The 21,146-nt window shown below is 46.2% G+C and overlaps 1 protein-coding gene across 1 annotated transcript in view; it reads left to right on the forward strand.

Moving 5' to 3' along the window:
* LOC139372631 (semaphorin-3D-like) overlaps positions 1 to 18,094 on the forward strand; it is an 84,133-nt gene extending 66,039 nt beyond the window's left edge. Inside the window, exon 18 of the mRNA XM_071112407.1 lies at positions 16,298 to 18,094. Within this exon, the coding sequence (XP_070968508.1) occupies positions 16,298 to 16,768 (471 nt within the window). The 3' untranslated portion in view covers positions 16,769 to 18,094. The remainder of the gene's footprint in view (positions 1 to 16,297) is intronic.
* The last annotated feature ends 3,052 nt before the right edge of the window (positions 18,095 to 21,146 follow it).

Below are 21,146 nucleotides of genomic sequence, written 5' to 3' on the forward strand. Positions count from 1 at the left end.
CGTTACAAAAAAAATGGCACCCCAGATGGGACTTGAACCCACAATCCCTGGCTTAGGAAGAACTCCTTGCCACATTGAGGAATGTGTTGCATGGGACAGCTCGAGACTGGTGGGATGTGGCACGTCTCACCACTACCTCCTGGGCTGACTTTGAGGCCAAGTTTTCCTCTGCATTTCTGTCTGAGGACTACACAGATGAGCTGGCAGACAGAGTCAGGAATCGAGTGCAAAGCGAGAAAGAGGGTATCCGTGACTTTGCATACGGGTACCACTCCCTGTGCAGAAGGTGGAAACCTGGCATTGAGGAGGAAGAGGTCATTAAATTGATTTTGAAGAACATCAACCCACTACTAGCCAGTCAACTCCGAGAACGAGTCACCACTGTCGATGGACTGGTTCGCTTGGGACAGCAGTTTGAGAAGGACAGAGAATGCCAACCGCAATATGACCAGAGAAAGAAACAGACACCCAAACAGTTACCCAAGACAGACCATCAACAACAGCCAGAGTCTCAAGCCATGACCCCTCTCATGTTCTGTTGGAGATGTAGCCAAAAGGGACATTCTTCAGCTACATGTCCAAGACCGTATCAAGAAAACCCTTCCAGAAACCACAAATCACAACAGGCCAACACACCTAACTCTCTTCGCAGGAATGACCATCCTTCTCTGGGTGCTTTAACCAGAGCTGAAATCCCAAGAGTCACTGCCTACGCCCCCCCATCGACATCCCCTTCCTTTCAGTTCATACCGCACCAACTGGTGTTACCCCTGTCCATAGGCCCATGGACAGAAAGAGCCATCCTGGACACCGGGTCATCCTATACACTGCTCAATGAGAAACTGTGGAAGGAGGTTAAAGGTCCGCAATACAACTTGAAGCCGTGGACAGAAGGTCCACTCTATCTGGCTGATGGTGAGGCTAAACGACCACTTGGATGGAGTGAGGTAGAGTTCCGCCTGTGTAACCGCTCCTATATGATTCCTTCGGTTATCCTACAAACCAAGAACCTTGCTTTTCCTGTCGTGTTGGGAATTGATTTCATGTACTTCAGTGGTGTCCAGATTGATATCGCACACAATTGCTACTGGTTTCCATACAATCCGAGCAAGAAGCATTTCTTCCAATCAGAAGCTACGAAGTTACATGATTGGGGTTCAAATGTGGCAGTCTTCTCTGCCGTTGCTCCGTTACCACTAACCCTTGATAATCCTTCTGACGATCTCCTTTTACAGGCTGTAAGAAGAGCTCAGCTGGAACATCCAGAGGAGTTAAGGCTGTTGGAACAGCTGCAGAATAATGCTGATGTATGTACTTCAAGGCTAGGACGCACCGGGCTCCTGAAGCACAAAATATTCCTTACACAGGAAATGCCGATCAAGCAAAAGCCATATCGTTTGTCCCCAGCGAAGCTAATCATCCAAAAGGGACTCATTAATGATATGTTAACACAAGATATAATAGAACGTTCCTCCTCTCCTTGGGCTGCTCCTGTTGTCCTCATCCCAAAAAGGACTGGTGGTCTTAGATTTTGTGTGGACTATAGGAAGACCAACAATGTTTCCCAGACTGATGCCTATCCTCTTCCTACCATCCACGAGATCCTGGAGTCATTGTCTGGCGCTGTTGTGTTCACTACCCTTGACCTCAATAGTGGTTATTGGCAAGTTGAGATGGACCAGGAAAGCAAGGACAAGACTGCTTTTGTCTGTGCTGAGGGCTTGTTTTCCTTTAAGGTGATGCCTTTTGGATTAAAGAATGCACCTGCCACTTTCCAAAGACTGATGGAGATTGCGTTAGGTGAGCTCAAAGGGAAGATCTGTTTCGTCTACCTGGACGATATAATTATCTACTCCCAGAACAGAGAACAACACTTTCAAGATCTTCAAGCAGTGTTGGACAAGCTAAGAGAAGCTGGTCTGACCGTGAATATGAAGAAGAGCAACTTCTGCCAAACTTCCCTGAAGTTCCTTGGCCATATTGTGTCTTTCGACGGCATTCATGTGGATCCTGAAAAGACCAAGGCGGTACAAGATTTTCCTGTGCCAACCACACTCAAGGCCCTTCAACGGTTCCTTGGGATGGCTGGATGGTACCATCGGTTTGTGTCGAACTTCTCCCAGGTGGCAGAACCCCGCAACGCGTTGAAACGAAAAGGAGTGAAATTCCTATGGACGGCAGAGTGCCAGACATCCTTTGAAACCCTGAAACGACACCTCGTCACACCTCCCATTTTAGGTCATCCCAACTTTGATTCCCCTTTTGTTGTTTACACTGATGCAAGTGATGTTGGACTTGGTGCTGTCCTAGTCCAACAGACTGGACTTGGCACTGAAGAAGTGCTAGCGTTCGCCAGTCGGACATTGAATGGAGCAGAACGGAACTACTCCACAACCGAGCAAGAGTGCCTTGCAGTTGTCTGGGCTTTGGAAAAGTGGAGGTACTACCTGGAGGGAAGACACTTCACTGTGGTCACTGACCATTCCTCCCTTGTGTGGGTGTTCAAGACCAACAAACCAAGCACCAGACTCATAAGATGGGCTCTACGGTTGCAAGAGTTCACCTTTGCAGTAGAATACAGGAAAGGAAAATACAACACTGTTCCAGATGCCTTATCCAGGGCTCCTGCTTGTGATAACAGTGGCCCTCATTTTACATGTGCTACTGTCCTGTCAAGCAGTCGAGACTCGCCCAAAACAGACTTTCCCATCTCTGATGAGACCATATGGAAAGCCCAACAGGATGATCCAGAAGTACAGGCTTTGTACCAGACTATCCTGGAAGATGGAGAAAAGATGGTCAATCCTACCAAAAAGCTGACCATCATGGAAGACAAAGTCTACCGTGTTGTACAACTACTTCACAGAACCCTCTACCAATTGTACATACCTGAAACTCTACGCCTACAACTGCTTCAACATTTCCATGAAGACCCATTAGCTGGTCATTTGGGCAGGTTCAAAACCTACAAGCGGTTGCAAGCGTTACTGTACTGGCCACATCTGAGCATGGATGTGAAGTCACACATCCGAAACTGTCAGGTTTGTCAAATGTACAAACCAGAAGGTAGAAAGCCTGCTGGCAAGTTGCAGCAAACGGTGGTTACCCGACCTTGGGAAATGCTAGGAGTGGATTTGATGGGTCCATTTCCTAGAAGCTCCAATCAGAATGTGTACATGCTTGTGTTTGTTGATTATTATTCAAAGTGGGTGGAACTCTTTTCCCTGCGTCAGGCCACAGCAAGGACCGTCTCTAACATCCTTACGAAAGAGATCCTGACTCGCTGGGGAGTGCCTGATTACATCCTGTCTGATCGAGGTTCCCAATTTGTCTCTGATCTCTTTGAGGAGACCTGCCAAAGATGGAACCTGAGACAGAAGTTGACCACGGCCTATCACCTACAGACCAATCTCACTGAGAGAGTAAATCGAACCTTGAAGACAATGATTGCTTCCTATGTAGGGACCCAGCACAAACACTGGGACAAGCACCTTCACGAGTTTCGATTTGCCCTGAATTCTGCTGTGCAAGAGTCCACTGGAGTCACACCTGCAGAGCTGAACCTAAGTCGTCCCCTCCGAGGACCCTTGGATATGGTGCTACAGCCCCAGCAGCTTACTCCAGACGCTGCTTGCTATGACCAGGTAGTCCATCTCCATGACTTGAGAGCTCTTGTCTCAAAGAACATGATCCAGGCTCGACTCAAGCAGAAGAGAAATTATGATAAGAACAGACGAGACATGCAGTTTCAGCTTCGTGATCGGGTGTGGCTTCGCTCTCATCCTTACTCGAAAGCTGAACAATTCTTCTCTGCCAAGCTCGCTCCTAAATGGCAAGGACCATATAGGATTGTGGAGCAGATGGGCCCTTTGAACTACCGAGTGGTGAAAGAGGACACAGGTGAAGATATGCGCGTTGTCCATGTCTCACGCCTTAAGGCCTGTTACCCCTCGGCTGAGGAATTGGAGGCGATTGAGCGCCGCAAGATCTTGGATATCTTTGAAGAGGAAAGTGAGGAGACTTTTCTCGGATTCCCAGACCCAGAAGTCTCACACCTTAAGGCCTGTGACCCCTCAGCTGAGGAGCGTGAGCTCCAAAAAGTCATGAAAATTTTTGTAGAGGAAAGTGATGAGGAGACCTTTCTCGGTTTCCCCGAACAAGATGTGCCTTCCAGGGCAATGGTCGGCTTTTTCCAGGGGAGGGGGTGTGTGACGGCCCTGAATTATTCTGAACCGTCTCAGTGCTCCTTCCAATAGGGTGCTTTCCCTTTAATTCTCAATTAAATAGCCAGCATCAGCTGCGCAAAAGGGTTTTTTTGTGATGGAGACGTGACTGAGGATGTGTTCCCGAAGCTTCTCTATTCCGGTTGTTTTGTTGCTGTTAAACGTGTGTTTTGTGGCCTGAGAGAGTTTACCCAGGATCGGATCCACTCTTTGCGTCTGTGGACTACACCTCTCCGTTCTTCGTGGCCTTTCTCCGCTGGAGATCTATTGGCGGATTGGATTGTCTGACTGACCGACTGACTACCACCTTTTTGTATACGGTATTTCATTTGTTTTGATATGATGTATACGGTGATGATTTATGTAGTTAGATGTAGTTGAGGAATTAGTAAGAGCTGATACGCTTTAAAGTTCTGTGGTAAAATTGTTATATTGATTGTATGATTTAATACTGGGTTTACGCTACACGGAATGAACGGACAAACATTGCGTGACAAAAGTCACTTGAGTTCACTGAACTCCTTTACCGGGCTGGACTCTTTTTAGGCCCGAGGTACAGGACATTTCTGGAGGAACCAGAACTCATTGTGTTATATTATTATGTGTGTGTAATCCATTGATGTTGCTAATACAACCCACGCAAAAGAATACAGTTGTTTTTGAAGTTCTTTTCAATGTTTTAAGGGTTTATGAAAAGTTGATTTCCCTTCTGACGTTTACATAAGTCCTTTGTATTGGTGTAGACTTGACGGACCAGATGGGACTCATTCCCTCCCAAACTAAAAGGAGAAACCAATGTTTTCTCTGGTAGGCACAACCTACCTGGCACCCCTATAAATAATAACCTCAAGTCAAAACCGTTACAAAAAAAATGGCACCCCAGATGGGACTTGAACCCACAATCCCTGGCTTAGGAAGAACTCCTTGCCACATTGAGGAATGTGTTGCATGGGACAGCTCGAGACTGGTGGGATGTGGCACGTCTCACCACTACCTCCTGGGCTGACTTTGAGGCCAAGTTTTCCTCTGCATTTCTGTCTGAGGACTACACAGATGAGCTGGCAGACAGAGTCAGGAATCGAGTGCAAAGCGAGAAAGAGGGTATCCGTGACTTTGCATACGGGTACCACTCCCTGTGCAGAAGGTGGAAACCTGGCATTGAGGAGGAAGAGGTCATTAAATTGATTTTGAAGAACATCAACCCACTACTAGCCAGTCAACTCCGAGAACGAGTCACCACTGTCGATGGACTGGTTCGCTTGGGACAGCAGTTTGAGAAGGACAGAGAATGCCAACCGCAATATGACCAGAGAAAGAAACAGACACCCAAACAGTTACCCAAGACAGACCATCAACAACAGCCAGAGTCTCAAGCCATGACCCCTCTCATGTTCTGTTGGAGATGTAGCCAAAAGGGACATTCTTCAGCTACATGTCCAAGACCGTATCAAGAAAACCCTTCCAGAAACCACAAATCACAACAGGCCAACACACCTAACTCTCTTCGCAGGAATGACCATCCTTCTCTGGGTGCTTTAACCAGAGCTGAAATCCCAAGAGTCACTGCCTACGCCCCCCCATCGACATCCCCTTCCTTTCAGTTCATACCGCACCAACTGGTGTTACCCCTGTCCATAGGCCCATGGACAGAAAGAGCCATCCTGGACACCGGGTCATCCTATACACTGCTCAATGAGAAACTGTGGAAGGAGGTTAAAGGTCCGCAATACAACTTGAAGCCGTGGACAGAAGGTCCACTCTATCTGGCTGATGGTGAGGCTAAACGACCACTTGGATGGAGTGAGGTAGAGTTCCGCCTGTGTAACCGCTCCTATATGATTCCTTCGGTTATCCTACAAACCAAGAACCTTGCTTTTCCTGTCGTGTTGGGAATTGATTTCATGTACTTCAGTGGTGTCCAGATTGATATCGCACACAATTGCTACTGGTTTCCATACAATCCGAGCAAGAAGCATTTCTTCCAATCAGAAGCTACGAAGTTACATGATTGGGGTTCAAATGTGGCAGTCTTCTCTGCCGTTGCTCCGTTACCACTAACCCTTGATAATCCTTCTGACGATCTCCTTTTACAGGCTGTAAGAAGAGCTCAGCTGGAACATCCAGAGGAGTTAAGGCTGTTGGAACAGCTGCAGAATAATGCTGATGTATGTACTTCAAGGCTAGGACGCACCGGGCTCCTGAAGCACAAAATATTCCTTACACAGGAAATGCCGATCAAGCAAAAGCCATATCGTTTGTCCCCAGCGAAGCTAATCATCCAAAAGGGACTCATTAATGATATGTTAACACAAGATATAATAGAACGTTCCTCCTCTCCTTGGGCTGCTCCTGTTGTCCTCATCCCAAAAAGGACTGGTGGTCTTAGATTTTGTGTGGACTATAGGAAGACCAACAATGTTTCCCAGACTGATGCCTATCCTCTTCCTACCATCCACGAGATCCTGGAGTCATTGTCTGGCGCTGTTGTGTTCACTACCCTTGACCTCAATAGTGGTTATTGGCAAGTTGAGATGGACCAGGAAAGCAAGGACAAGACTGCTTTTGTCTGTGCTGAGGGCTTGTTTTCCTTTAAGGTGATGCCTTTTGGATTAAAGAATGCACCTGCCACTTTCCAAAGACTGATGGAGATTGCGTTAGGTGAGCTCAAAGGGAAGATCTGTTTCGTCTACCTGGACGATATAATTATCTACTCCCAGAACAGAGAACAACACTTTCAAGATCTTCAAGCAGTGTTGGACAAGCTAAGAGAAGCTGGTCTGACCGTGAATATGAAGAAGAGCAACTTCTGCCAAACTTCCCTGAAGTTCCTTGGCCATATTGTGTCTTTCGACGGCATTCATGTGGATCCTGAAAAGACCAAGGCGGTACAAGATTTTCCTGTGCCAACCACACTCAAGGCCCTTCAACGGTTCCTTGGGATGGCTGGATGGTACCATCGGTTTGTGTCGAACTTCTCCCAGGTGGCAGAACCCCGCAACGCGTTGAAACGAAAAGGAGTGAAATTCCTATGGACGGCAGAGTGCCAGACATCCTTTGAAACCCTGAAACGACACCTCGTCACACCTCCCATTTTAGGTCATCCCAACTTTGATTCCCCTTTTGTTGTTTACACTGATGCAAGTGATGTTGGACTTGGTGCTGTCCTAGTCCAACAGACTGGACTTGGCACTGAAGAAGTGCTAGCGTTCGCCAGTCGGACATTGAATGGAGCAGAACGGAACTACTCCACAACCGAGCAAGAGTGCCTTGCAGTTGTCTGGGCTTTGGAAAAGTGGAGGTACTACCTGGAGGGAAGACACTTCACTGTGGTCACTGACCATTCCTCCCTTGTGTGGGTGTTCAAGACCAACAAACCAAGCACCAGACTCATAAGATGGGCTCTACGGTTGCAAGAGTTCACCTTTGCAGTAGAATACAGGAAAGGAAAATACAACACTGTTCCAGATGCCTTATCCAGGGCTCCTGCTTGTGATAACAGTGGCCCTCATTTTACATGTGCTACTGTCCTGTCAAGCAGTCGAGACTCGCCCAAAACAGACTTTCCCATCTCTGATGAGACCATATGGAAAGCCCAACAGGATGATCCAGAAGTACAGGCTTTGTACCAGACTATCCTGGAAGATGGAGAAAAGATGGTCAATCCTACCAAAAAGCTGACCATCATGGAAGACAAAGTCTACCGTGTTGTACAACTACTTCACAGAACCCTCTACCAATTGTACATACCTGAAACTCTACGCCTACAACTGCTTCAACATTTCCATGAAGACCCATTAGCTGGTCATTTGGGCAGGTTCAAAACCTACAAGCGGTTGCAAGCGTTACTGTACTGGCCACATCTGAGCATGGATGTGAAGTCACACATCCGAAACTGTCAGGTTTGTCAAATGTACAAACCAGAAGGTAGAAAGCCTGCTGGCAAGTTGCAGCAAACGGTGGTTACCCGACCTTGGGAAATGCTAGGAGTGGATTTGATGGGTCCATTTCCTAGAAGCTCCAATCAGAATGTGTACATGCTTGTGTTTGTTGATTATTATTCAAAGTGGGTGGAACTCTTTTCCCTGTGTCAGGCCACAGCAAGGACCGTCTCTAACATCCTTACGAAAGAGATCCTGACTCGCTGGGGAGTGCCTGATTACATCCTGTCTGATCGAGGTTCCCAATTTGTCTCTGATCTCTTTGAGGAGACCTGCCAAAGATGGAACCTGAGACAGAAGTTGACCACGGCCTATCACCTACAGACCAATCTCACTGAGAGAGTAAATCGAACCTTGAAGACAATGATTGCTTCCTATGTAGGGACCCAGCACAAACACTGGGACAAGCACCTTCACGAGTTTCGATTTGCCCTGAATTCTGCTGTGCAAGAGTCCACTGGAGTCACACCTGCAGAGCTGAACCTAAGTCGTCCCCTCCGAGGACCCTTGGATATGGTGCTACAGCCCCAGCAGCTTACTCCAGACGCTGCTTGCTATGACCAGGTAGTCCATCTCCATGACTTGAGAGCTCTTGTCTCAAAGAACATGATCCAGGCTCGACTCAAGCAGAAGAGAAATTATGATAAGAACAGACGAGACATGCAGTTTCAGCTTCGTGATCGGGTGTGGCTTCGCTCTCATCCTTACTCGAAAGCTGAACAATTCTTCTCTGCCAAGCTCGCTCCTAAATGGCAAGGACCATATAGGATTGTGGAGCAGATGGGCCCTTTGAACTACCGAGTGGTGAAAGAGGACACAGGTGAAGATATGCGCGTTGTCCATGTCTCACGCCTTAAGGCCTGTTACCCCTCGGCTGAGGAATTGGAGGCGATTGAGCGCCGCAAGATCTTGGATATCTTTGAAGAGGAAAGTGAGGAGACTTTTCTCGGATTCCCAGACCCAGAAGTCTCACACCTTAAGGCCTGTGACCCCTCAGCTGAGGAGCGTGAGCTCCAAAAAGTCATGAAAATTTTTGTAGAGGAAAGTGATGAGGAGACCTTTCTCGGTTTCCCCGAACAAGATGTGCCTTCCAGGGCAATGGTCGGCTTTTTCCAGGGGAGGGGGTGTGTGACGGCCCTGAATTATTCTGAACCGTCTCAGTGCTCCTTCCAATAGGGTGCTTTCCCTTTAATTCTCAATTAAATAGCCAGCATCAGCTGCGCAAAAGGGTTTTTTTGTGATGGAGACGTGACTGAGGATGTGTTCCCGAAGCTTCTCTATTCCGGTTGTTTTGTTGCTGTTAAACGTGTGTTTTGTGGCCTGAGAGAGTTTACCCAGGATCGGATCCACTCTTTGCGTCTGTGGACTACACCTCTCCGTTCTTCGTGGCCTTTCTCCGCTGGAGATCTATTGGCGGATTGGATTGTCTGACTGACCGACTGACTACCACCTTTTTGTATACGGTATTTCATTTGTTTTGATATGATGTATACGGTGATGATTTATGTAGTTAGATGTAGTTGAGGAATTAGTAAGAGCTGATACGCTTTAAAGTTCTGTGGTAAAATTGTTATATTGATTGTATGATTTAATACTGGGTTTACGCTACACGGAATGAACGGACAAACATTGCGTGACAAAAGTCACTTGAGTTCACTGAACTCCTTTACCGGGCTGGACTCTTTTTAGGCCCGAGGTACAGGACATTTCTGGAGGAACCAGAACTCATTGTGTTATATTATTATGTGTGTGTAATCCATTGATGTTGCTAATACAACCCACGCAAAATAATACAGTTGTTTTTGAAGTTCTTTTCAATGTTTTAAGGGTTTATGAAAAGTTGATTTCCCTTCTGACGTTTACATAAGTCCTTTGTATTGGTGTAGACTTGACGGACCAGATGGGACTCATTCCCTCCCAAACTAAAAGGAGAAACCAATGTTTTCTCTGGTAGGCACAACCTACCTGGCACCCCTATAAATAATAACCTCAAGTCAAAACCGTTACAACACACACACACACACACACACACACACACACACACACACACACACACACACACACTGATCACACACTGATCACACACTGATCACACACAGACTAGCTGGCCTTAATGCGTGGGACATGAATGATCTCTTCCACATCAAAGCACTCCAATCTATACCTAGTGGACTCCTTATATCTCCAGGAGTGATACCAATATTTATTTTCTGCTTTAAGTATGTCTTCCCAGTAGCCTATTTGGTGTGTGAACTGCTGACTGCTCATAACTTACAGCTGATTAAGGGGCATGGCAATTTGTGACTGTTTTGGTAGTCAGTGGCTCTATAGGATGGGTAGTGGTTTCACTGCTTTTCTGAGTATATAACCAGCTTCCCACGCTCCATCTCAGTGTGCTTCATTCTATATAGAGGACTCCTGATATCTCCAGGAGTGAGACGTATAATTGTTGTCTTCATCTGTTGTTGTCTAGTATTGTCTTCTTGTTAGCTAGTGTCATCTACTTTAAGTGCTGTCTGTCTTCCCAATAGCTACTTGGTGTGTGAACTGCTGACTGCTCATAACCTGCAGCTGATTGTTGACACATCAACCAGGATTAAGGGGCAGGGCAATTTGTGAATTCTGTTGTTTTGATGGCTGTATTGGAGGGGGAGTGGTTTCTCCTCTCCTAGGCAGTCAGCATTTAGTACCGGGAAGTGCGCCCTTCACCTCCAGTAGGAAATTTGTGTTAGTACTTCAGTCTAATATAATAAGCCATTTAGGTTTCTATCCAAAGCGACTTACAGTCATGCATGCATACGTTTTAAGTACAGATGGTCCCGGGAATCAAACCCACTATCATAGTGTTGCAAGGCGCCATACTCTACCAATTGAGCCACAGAGGACCTCATACGACCAGTCTCCTCTGTTATCTCAGCCGGAGCTGTAAGCAGTGGCCTCGTCGCCAAAACCAAGACAGTTCTGCGGAGTTGTTCGAGGGAGGAAAGAGAGGAAGGCTCCACACCACTCTCATTTGAGTATCTTACCTAGTTATTTTCAGATCTCAGAGTTATTTTGTAGCTTTGCCAACTGTGTGGCTTTTCTATACCTGTTAGCTTTACAGACGCTCCCCACCCCTTGGCTGCAACCCTTCTAATGAACGCCACGTTCATCTCAGCCTATGCTGACTTTTTGGCCCTTAACGTAAAGATGAATCACCCCAGAGAACAATGCTACTCCAGCTGCTCTCTTGTCATCTGACTACGTGTTCTCTCATAGTCCGAGAGCATCTTGTCATCGTGGTAGTGGCACAGGGCTACTCATTTCACCTAAATGCAGAAATTGATTTTCTCTTTAGTCTCTCACTCATCTGTCCATCTCCTAATTTGAATTCCATGCTGTCACATGTCCTCTCACGATTCACATTGTTGTCATCTATCGCCCACCAGATGCCTTTAGCGAGTTCCTCAATTCATCTTGACACCTTGATAAGCTAAGTTCCTGACCGGTGGCTCACCGCTCTTCGTACTGGCTGACTTCAACCTCCCGATGTCTGCCTTCGATTCATTTCTTTCCAACTCTTTGATTCCCCTCCTTGCCTATTTTTACCTCACCCATTCCCAGTCCCCTCCCACTCACAAGGCAGGCAATATGCTTGACTTCATCTTTACTAGAGGCTGTTCGCCTACTAACCTCACTGAAACCCCCCTTCAAGCCCCGGATCACAATTGTTTTCCCCCTTTCCTCAAATCCTAACCACTCAGCCCCTACCTAGATGGTCAATTGCCATCACAATCCTCGCTCTCTCTCTTCCGCTACTCTCTCCTCTTCTATCTATCATCACTCTCTTCTGCTAAATCCATCTACCTCCTATCTCCTGGTTTTGCCTCATCGACCCTGCTCTCCTTCCTTTCCGCATCCTATGACTCGCTCTGTCACCTTTCCTCCTGGCCGACTCAGCCCTTCCCTCCTGCTCTGTGGCTGAGTGACTCATTGCAAGCTTACAGAACAGGGCTGCGGGCAGCTGAGTGAAAATGGAGGAAAACGAAACATCCGGAGTACCTATCGTATGTTCACTCCCTCCTCTCCACCTTTTCTTCCTTTTTATCCACTGTTAATGCCACTTTCTATCGCTCTACATTTCAAGCTTCTTCCTCTAACCCCAGGAAACTCTTTTCCACCTTATCGTCCCTCCTTAATCCTCTGACAATCCCCCTCCCTCCTCTCTCTGCGGACGACTTTGTCAACAACTTTGAAAAGAAGGTTAACAACATCCTCTCCTCATTTACTCAGCCTAATGAGTCCACTGGTCTCACTCACCCTATGCCTTGATCTCTTTCTCCCCTCTCTCCAGATGAGAAACTAGTGAGGTCCGGCCGCACGACAACCTGCCCGCTCGACCCCATCTCTTCCTCCCTTCTCCAGACCATCTCTGGAGACCTTCTCCCATTCCTCACTTCCCTCATCAACTCATCCACTGGATGCGTCCCCTCTGACTTCAAAATGGCCAGTGTTGCTCCCCTCCTCAAGAAACCAACACTCTCTGATGTCAAAAACTACAGATTACATCCCTTCTTTCTTTTATTTCCAAAACCGTTGAGCATGCTATCTCTGACCAACACTCTCGCTATCTCTCTCAGAACAATCTTCTTGATCCTAACCAGTCAGTCTTCAAGACGGGTCACTCAACCGAGACTGCTCTTCTCTGTGTCATGGAGGCTCTCCACACTGCCAAAGCTGACTCTCTCTCCTCTGTTCTCATCCTCCAAGATCTATCTGCTGCCTTCGACTCCATGAACCATCAGATCCTCCTCTCCACCCTCTCAGGGCTGGGTGTCTCAGACTCTATCAGATCCTCCTCTCCACCCTCTCAGGGCGGGGCGTCTCAGTCTCTATCAGATCCTCCTCTCCACCCTCTCAGGGCAGGGGATCTCAGACTCTATCAGATCCTCCTCTCCACCCTCTGAGGGCGGGGCGTCTCAGTCTCTGCACACTCTTGGATTGCATCCTACCTGGCAGGACCGTTCTACGAGGAGACATGGAGAGGATCTATGTCTGCACCACGTGCTTTCACTACTGGTGTTCCCCAGGTTTCGGTTCTAGGCCGGTTCAACTACTTTTCTTCTCCTCTTCTCTCTATACACCAAGTCACCCGGCTCCATCATATCCTCACATGGTCTCTCCTATCAGAGCTATGCTGATGACACTCAACTACTTTTCTCCTTCCACCCTTCTGACATCCAGGTGGCGAAAAACATCTACGCGTACCTGGTATATATCTCAGTATGGATGTCGGCCCACCAATTCAAGCTCAACATCGACAAAGCCTGCCCAGAGTGCAAATAACCTTGGCCTTTCCCTGGACAACAAACACCCTGTCGTTCTCTGCAAACATCAAAGCAGTGACTCGCTCCTGCAGGTTCCTGCTCTTCAACACCCATAGAGTATGACCCTACCTCACACAGGTCCTAATCCAGAAACCCGTCTGGACTACTGCAACTCGCTGTTGGCTGGGCTCCCCGCTTGTGCCATCAAACCCCTGCAACTTATCCAGAACCCTGCAGCCCGCCTGCTGTTCCATCTTCCCCAGTTCTCCCGTGTCACCCCGCTCCTCCCGTGTCACCCCGCTCCTCCCGTGTCACCCCGCTCATCCCGTGTCACCCCGCTCATCCCGTGTCACCCCGCTCATCCCGTGTCACCCCGCTCATCCCGTGTCACCCCGCTCCTCCCGTGTCACCCCGCTCCTCCCGTGTCACCCCGCTCCTCCCGTGTCACCCCGCTCATCCCGTGTCACCCCGCTCCTCCCGTGTCACCCCGCTCCTCCCGTGTCACCCCGCTCCTCCCGTGTCACCCCACTCCTCCCGTGTCACCCCGCTCATCCCGTGTCACCCCGCTCCTCAGCACACTCCACTGACTTCCAGACGAAGTTCGCATCCACTACAATAACATGGTGTTTGCCTACAGAGGAGCAAGAGGAACTGCCTCTCTTCCAAAAGCATCTGTAACCCTACCTCTTCAAATAATATCTAAATAATCCCACAGTACCCTCCCTCACACCCCCTCCTCAGCCCCCCCCCCCCCGCCCTCCAAAAAGTAATAACACTCACACTTTACTTTTTCCCCCCTTACTTGCTCTGACTCTGCTGATATTGATACTTTATTGATAAAAAATTACTTACTCTGACTGAGATATGTAGTTGTCCCACCTAAAAAAAATGATAATGAAATGTAAGTCACTATGGATAAGAGCATCTGCTAAGTGACTAAAATGTAAAACTGTCTGTGTTTTCATTTTATTAACCTCTGGCAGGTGGTAAGAGAGCAGACTGAGGGGGGAAGTATGCATTGAAGCACTCCCGCTTGCTTCCTCTTTATCTCAGTCACACACATACACAGCCCAGCTGTGTTGTTTTAGGCCATGCCACCTGATGAATCATGGTGGATGTTAGTGAGCATGAAGAAAGGATCGTTATCACTCTGATATGCTAGCACCGCTGACCCTGACACACACACACACAGACACACACACACACACACACACACACACACACACCTCTGACCCCATCAGTCAACACACACCGCATCCAAACCCTTAATGTGCATCCTGTTCCAAGGGTCATTACCGTGCTTAAAACACCTTGGGTACAAATTAGCCGTGTGTTTGTGACACTGTGGGAGGTAGTGGAGTGTGTGACGTGTTGTTGAAGGGTTACAATCTGGTGCTGATAGGTCTGGTATCCCTGTTAGGCCAGAGATCATACATTCCATATGTTTCATACCTATCATATAGGTTTGTTAATGTTGTCTTGCTTATTTCCCTGCTTATTTTTCCTTGGTGAATTAGGCTTAAAGTCTGTCCAATGTCCAGTCTGTCCAATTCCTATTCTAGATGGTTCCCAGCAAACCAAAATCAGTTCTGTGAAAGTTCCCAGAACATCCGTTAGGTCGCAGCAAATGTTCTCAAAACACAAAAACTCTACAATCATTTTTATTTAACCTTTATTTAACTTGGCAAGTCAGTTAAAAACGAATTCTTATTTACGATGACGGCCTACACCGGCCAAACTCGGACGACCCTGGGCCAGTTCTGCAGCACCCTATGGGACTCCCAATCACGTCCGGTTGTGACACAGCTTCAATTCTAACCAGGGTGTCTGTAGTGACTCTTCTGAGATGCAGTGCCTTAGACCACTGTGCCACTCGGAAGCCCACTAGTCATGCTGATGATTATAGAATGTTTGTATAAAACATTTGCCTGATGTTGCAAGAACATTCCTAGAACCCATTTAATCTATTCTTTAAATGTTCCCAGAACGTTTCATTAGGTTGTGGGAACCGTCTGGTGGGAACATTGTGGTGACATCACAAAATATATGTTCTCAAAACAAAAAAAATGGTCCAATTATGCAGATGATTCTACAATGTTTCTTTTAGGATGCAAAAAAACATTCACCTGATGTTGCAAGAACGTTCCTAGAACACATTTAATCTGTTTAAAGGTTCCCAGAATGTTTCTTTAGGTTGTGGGAACATTGTGGGGCTATGACTGTCCAGTTGTGCTGACATTCCGATAATGTCTGACAGAACAGACTTTCTGTGTTCTTTAAAGGTTCCCAGAACATTTAATTAGGTTGTGGGAACAATGTGGGTACAAGAGATAGGTTCCCAAAGCACAAAATATGCTCAGTTGTGATGACATTCATACAATGTTTATGTTAGGTTGAACAAGACATTCCTATAATGTTGTAAGAATGTTGCCAGAACACTTGGTCTATGTTCTTTAAAGGGTCCCAGAACATTTAATTCAATTATGGGCGCTGTCTGGGATGTTGCAAGAATATGCACAGAACATTCCCACAATGTTGCACAATGTTCCACAATTTCCAAATAAGTAAGTTATGAAATTCATAGCAAATTCATTCATACACTGTGTTATTATACCTGGAAACCTAATGAGGACTTTTGGGGAATGTTCTGTGGTGGTTGTTTTATACAGCATTCTTTGAATGTTTTTGCGATGTTATCATACTAATGTTAGATAAAACCCGAACTAGAACTGGGAATTTTAGCTAATGTTTCCAGTTTGCTGGGTTGTCTCTGTAGAGTATTATATGAATGTTTATAGATAATATTCTGTAATCTCACCCCCTCTCCCAGGTGAGGCCAGATGACAGAGTGGTCCATACAGGCCAAGGTCTCCTCATTCGCTCTCTCCATCCTGCCGATGCCGGCATGTACGTGTGTATGGCACAGGAGCACACACACTTCACACACACTCTGCTCCGCCTCACGCTGCGCCTCATTTCGTACGGGCATCTTGACGGGCGGCCAAAGCCCAGCAAGGTCCCCAGTGTTGAGGTTCGCCCTGGGGCAGAGTCTCGTCAGCGCTATAAGGACTACCTGCGTGTGATGAGTTCTCCCATTGGCTCGCTGGAGGAGTACTGTGATTCGCTTTGGCTGGAGAAGAGGCCGGCCAATAGGAGAGGTGGAAGAGGGCAGGGGGTGAGGAAATGGAAACACATCCAGGAGCTGAAGAAAAGCAGGAACAGGCGACACCATGGAGAGAGGAATGGAGAGAGGGATAAAGAGATGGATGGAGAGAGGGTAGTGAGGCGGAGGAGAGGATGAGCTGGTGAGGATACCAAAAAGGCAGTCACAAAAAGTGTCATTAGGGGAACCCATCAATGTTTATAGTGGTAAAGGGGGGCCATGGGTAAGATGATCAAACAAGTAGTTAGACTTGAGGGAAAGTTATAGGGACTACAATAAAATCTTAGAAAAAAATGATTCCAATAGGGTTCTTTGGCTGTCCCCATAGGAGAGCCCTTTCTGGTTCCAGCTAGAACCTTTTTGGGTTCCATGTAGGAGCCTCTGTAGAAAAAGTTGTACCTTGAACCAAAATGGTTCTACTTGCAACCAAAAAGGGTTCAATGAGGGTGTAGACTGCTAAGAGTAGACTGCTGTCACCGGTATGATCGTATTTTATACCAGTCAAACACTCATAGGACTTACATAGGTCTGGCTTTTCAAACTACACTACCCATGATCCCTCTGGCTGTGCCCAGGTTTGTATCTCAATATTGTCTCAGTGCTTTTACTGTTTTATGGTTGTGGCTAGAAGGGGTGCAGCTAATGTCAAATGTGATTTCAAACTCCCGTGAGAGTTTGGAATTTGTCAATTTTTCACAAACACAATTTTTTAAAAATTGTTCCAAACATCAGATTTCGAAGTGTTTAACGTTAAGTTCAGGCATTAACTCCAAATTCTCAAGGTTAGTCATTAACTCCGAATGGTTTAGGTTAGGGTAAGGTTAAGGTAACGGTTAAGTTTTTGGGATAGGCTTAAAACAAAAATGTCTTTCTATTGCTAGATTTGAACTTTCAATCTGAGGCAGATGCTTATCCACCATTCCCGTCCACAACACCCTAGCAAAACCAGTGTTCCCTGTTGTCCCTAGTGGCCAGTTTCCACGTCATCTCCCGTCGTCCTCAGACATGGATGGACGTTGAATACTGACTTGTATCATGGGTGACATGGCTAAGCCAGGATGATCTGAGTTCACAACAAGTGTGTGATGTCACTGAACTTCGCTGCATCCCTTCTAGCCATGACCCTATTTGATCCTATTGAGATGTGGCCCATAGGTCAGTAGTGTGTGTGTTAAGATGCATTCATGTTGAATGACTGTAAATACTTCTATAACATGTACAGGAGAAACTGCATGCTCTAGATAAGCTTAGCTATGACCTATTCCACTGCTACTATAATAATCATGTATTATGTCTGGAATGAACAAAGAATCATATTTTTGTACAAAGTGAATGTTTCTGTTTTTGTAGGTGTATTTTGGTATTGTCTAAAAGTTATTTAAATAAACTCTTGCCTTATAATCCTGAATGAGTATGGAGAGGGAGAGAGAATGAGACAGAGAAATAAAAAGTGCGTCATAAGTGTATTTTTGTTCCGCAGTGAACTTTTTCAGCTCAGCTGGTCCAGTCCTGATATAACAGCAGCCTTGCACCCACACGCACACACACACGCACACACACGCATGCACGCACACACAGACACACACACACTGCATGGAGATGTCAGGATGATTCAGTTCCAGCTGGCCGTAGATGCTGTAGGGCAGAACTGTGTGTGTCTGGGAGATACAGCTGATGTGCAGGATATATTGGTTTGTCAGTATTGGGCTGATAGGACAGACTATAACAGCATAAAGCCTAAGGGGTTTTTGGTTCCGAAAAGGTCTTGTGGTCTTGCGATGTAGTGTTATATAACCTCTGTATTCTGAATAGATAGTTAAGTTTGTATTATTGACTATATAGCTCTGGCAACATTGATATTATTCTGACAATGTAATTCACTGTGTATCACCTCATGACTGTCCCTAATTTCTATCACGAGTTTACTTAGATATGATTGGTTTAAGTAATGCAATTCCTCAAATATGATTAGTTTAGATGGCATCTCCTTTGTCAGTGCTGACTGGTATGAGTAGACAGTTGTAGATCAACCTTCAGATAAGAGTCTAGATTTGATTGACCTTGTTACCCTGACATGCTCCCTGAGGCGTGATTCCATTTGGGTCCCTATCCCTTCACCTACATGCTGTATGTTTTACTTGACCTATGTAGTAGCACCTTCCCCTTTCCCCTGCTTTCCTTTTTAGTGATGGTCCTTGTAGCCCTACAATAGACTTAAAGATGCACTCTGGGATCTTAAGCACTTTTATTTTTACACATATTGCACAAATTGAATTTGTAAAATATCATACAAATTGCAAAGTGTGTAAAATATCACACGAAATGGATGACGAAATGGATGACGTGGTACACAATTGGATGATGTAGTACACAAAAACGGTGACTCGTTTTGGCTTGTGAGCACAACTTGTAACTGCTGGCTGAAATTATACAAACGTTTTGAGAGTGCATCTTTAATATAGCTTCAGCCATGTTCATTTCTCCTATCTATAGACATAACTGAAGCACACAGGAAGGACACACCATTTTGGAAATTGCTTTAAATATGATTGCAGTTGTTGTATTGAAAAACACTGCTTGGTGTAAAAGGTTGTTTCTCTCGCATCATTTGATGCCAGAACATATACATTTTCCTTCTCCTCCCCGCAGCGATTTCCCTCTCAGTCCCATAACAATGATGATTAATATTTCAGCTTGACTGTGCGCTGCATTGAGGAGCTCTTCTATCTCGGCCTATTGCTTATTTATCAGTAAGAGGAACAGAACACAGAGGATCTCTCTCTCTCACTCTCTGAAAGGAAACAGGAGACCAGGGGGAGCAGAGGAACCAAACAAGGCACAGCCTTATGATTAACCTCCATCAGAGAGCAGAGAGACGCCTGAAACAGCAGCCTTAATCTGCCCATTATAATGCTCACACACATTGTTAACGATCTTAATGTTCACACAACAGTAATCGCATTACCACTATATTTCATTTGTCAGTGTAATCTCTGTTTCGTGGTTGTTTTCTTCTTATGCTTTCTGAGGTTGTCAGAAGACCACAGGAATCACTGGGGGAAATCCTGCATTTGTTTCTAAATGTTTTATACTCTCTGATGGTCTCACATATCCATTAGTATGGGATTGTGTTCCAGTCATACCCTTGGCCCCACTTCTGCCCCTTTCACCAAACTCCCACTGTCTCACAGACAGTTAGCCCACTCCATATTGAGAGGAGAGAGGGAAAGACAAGGAAAGAGAAAGGTGATGAGAGGGGCTATATGAGTAGGAATGGACAGCATCAGAAGGGCACTGAAGGGAGATGGGGAGGATGAAGTGTGGTTAAGGCTGGAGGCTCGATGGGTTGCATCAAGAGGTGAGAAGAATGGGTGAGAGGACTGAGAGAGGGAGAGGGTGGACTAGAACAGAGAGCAGTAGACGGAGAAAGAGTTCTCTACAGGGGTAGAGGAGGGGGACAGGGAGAGGGAGAGGGTGGACTAGAACAGAGAGCAGTAGACGGAGAAAGAGTTCTCTACAGGGGTAGAGGAGGGGGACAGGGAGAGGGAGAGGGTGGACTAAAACAGAGAGCAGTAGACGGAGAAAGAGTTCTCTACAGGGGTAGAGGAGGGGGACAGGGAGAGGGAGAGGGTGGACTAGAACAGAGAGCAGTAGACGGAGAAAGAGTTCACTACAGGGGTAGAGGAGGGGGACAGGGAGAGGGAGAGGGTGGACTAGAACAGAGAGCAGTAGACGGAGAAAGAGTTCTCTACAGGGGTAGAGGAGGGGGACAGGGAGGGGGAGAGGGCATTGGCAGGGCACAGTCAGAGGAGCAGGGGTCTACAGAACTGGACAAGCAGAAAACAGCCTGCTAGTTAGGCTCCCCAGGACCCAGACACCAGACAGACATTACCAGATCCCAAGTTAACCCCCACTGCTAAGCACTGCTCTGTGACCATATTTACATATTAAAGCTGGAATGTAACTGTTCTCAAATTCATAGACAAAGCAATGGAGGCAAGGACTGTCCATCCATGATATCAACATTATGGTGTCAACCATGTTTTGAGGCTATACAGTGTTATTTACATGTATGTTGTTTACAAACATTGAAGTACAGCAAACCTTATATTTTGTGATCTGATGGGGTACGACAGTTGAACTAAGATTTTTATTTTATTTTTATTTTTTACCTTTATTTAATTAGGCAAGTAAGTTAAGAACAAATTCTTATTTTCAATGACGGCCTAGGAACAGTGGGTTAACTGCCTGTTCAGGGGCAGAACGACAGATTTGTACCTTATCAGCTCGGGGGTTTGAACTTACAACCTTCCGGTTACCACTAACCACTAACAAGTTATATTCTTCAAGAATCAATGGGTATAATTTATAAATCCAAAAATGTATGTAGCAACTCCAGATTATAGTTTTGAAGTTTCAGGGATTTTGTAACACACCCATTTTTTTCGTTCAGATATAAAATGAGAGTAATGGCAGGGGAAATTGTTTATTTCCGCTTCTACTGTAAAATTGCAAA

Source organism: Oncorhynchus clarkii, chromosome 2 (genome assembly GCF_045791955.1).
Source record: "Oncorhynchus clarkii lewisi isolate Uvic-CL-2024 chromosome 2, UVic_Ocla_1.0, whole genome shotgun sequence".
NCBI lineage: Eukaryota > Metazoa > Chordata > Actinopteri > Salmoniformes > Salmonidae > Oncorhynchus > Oncorhynchus clarkii.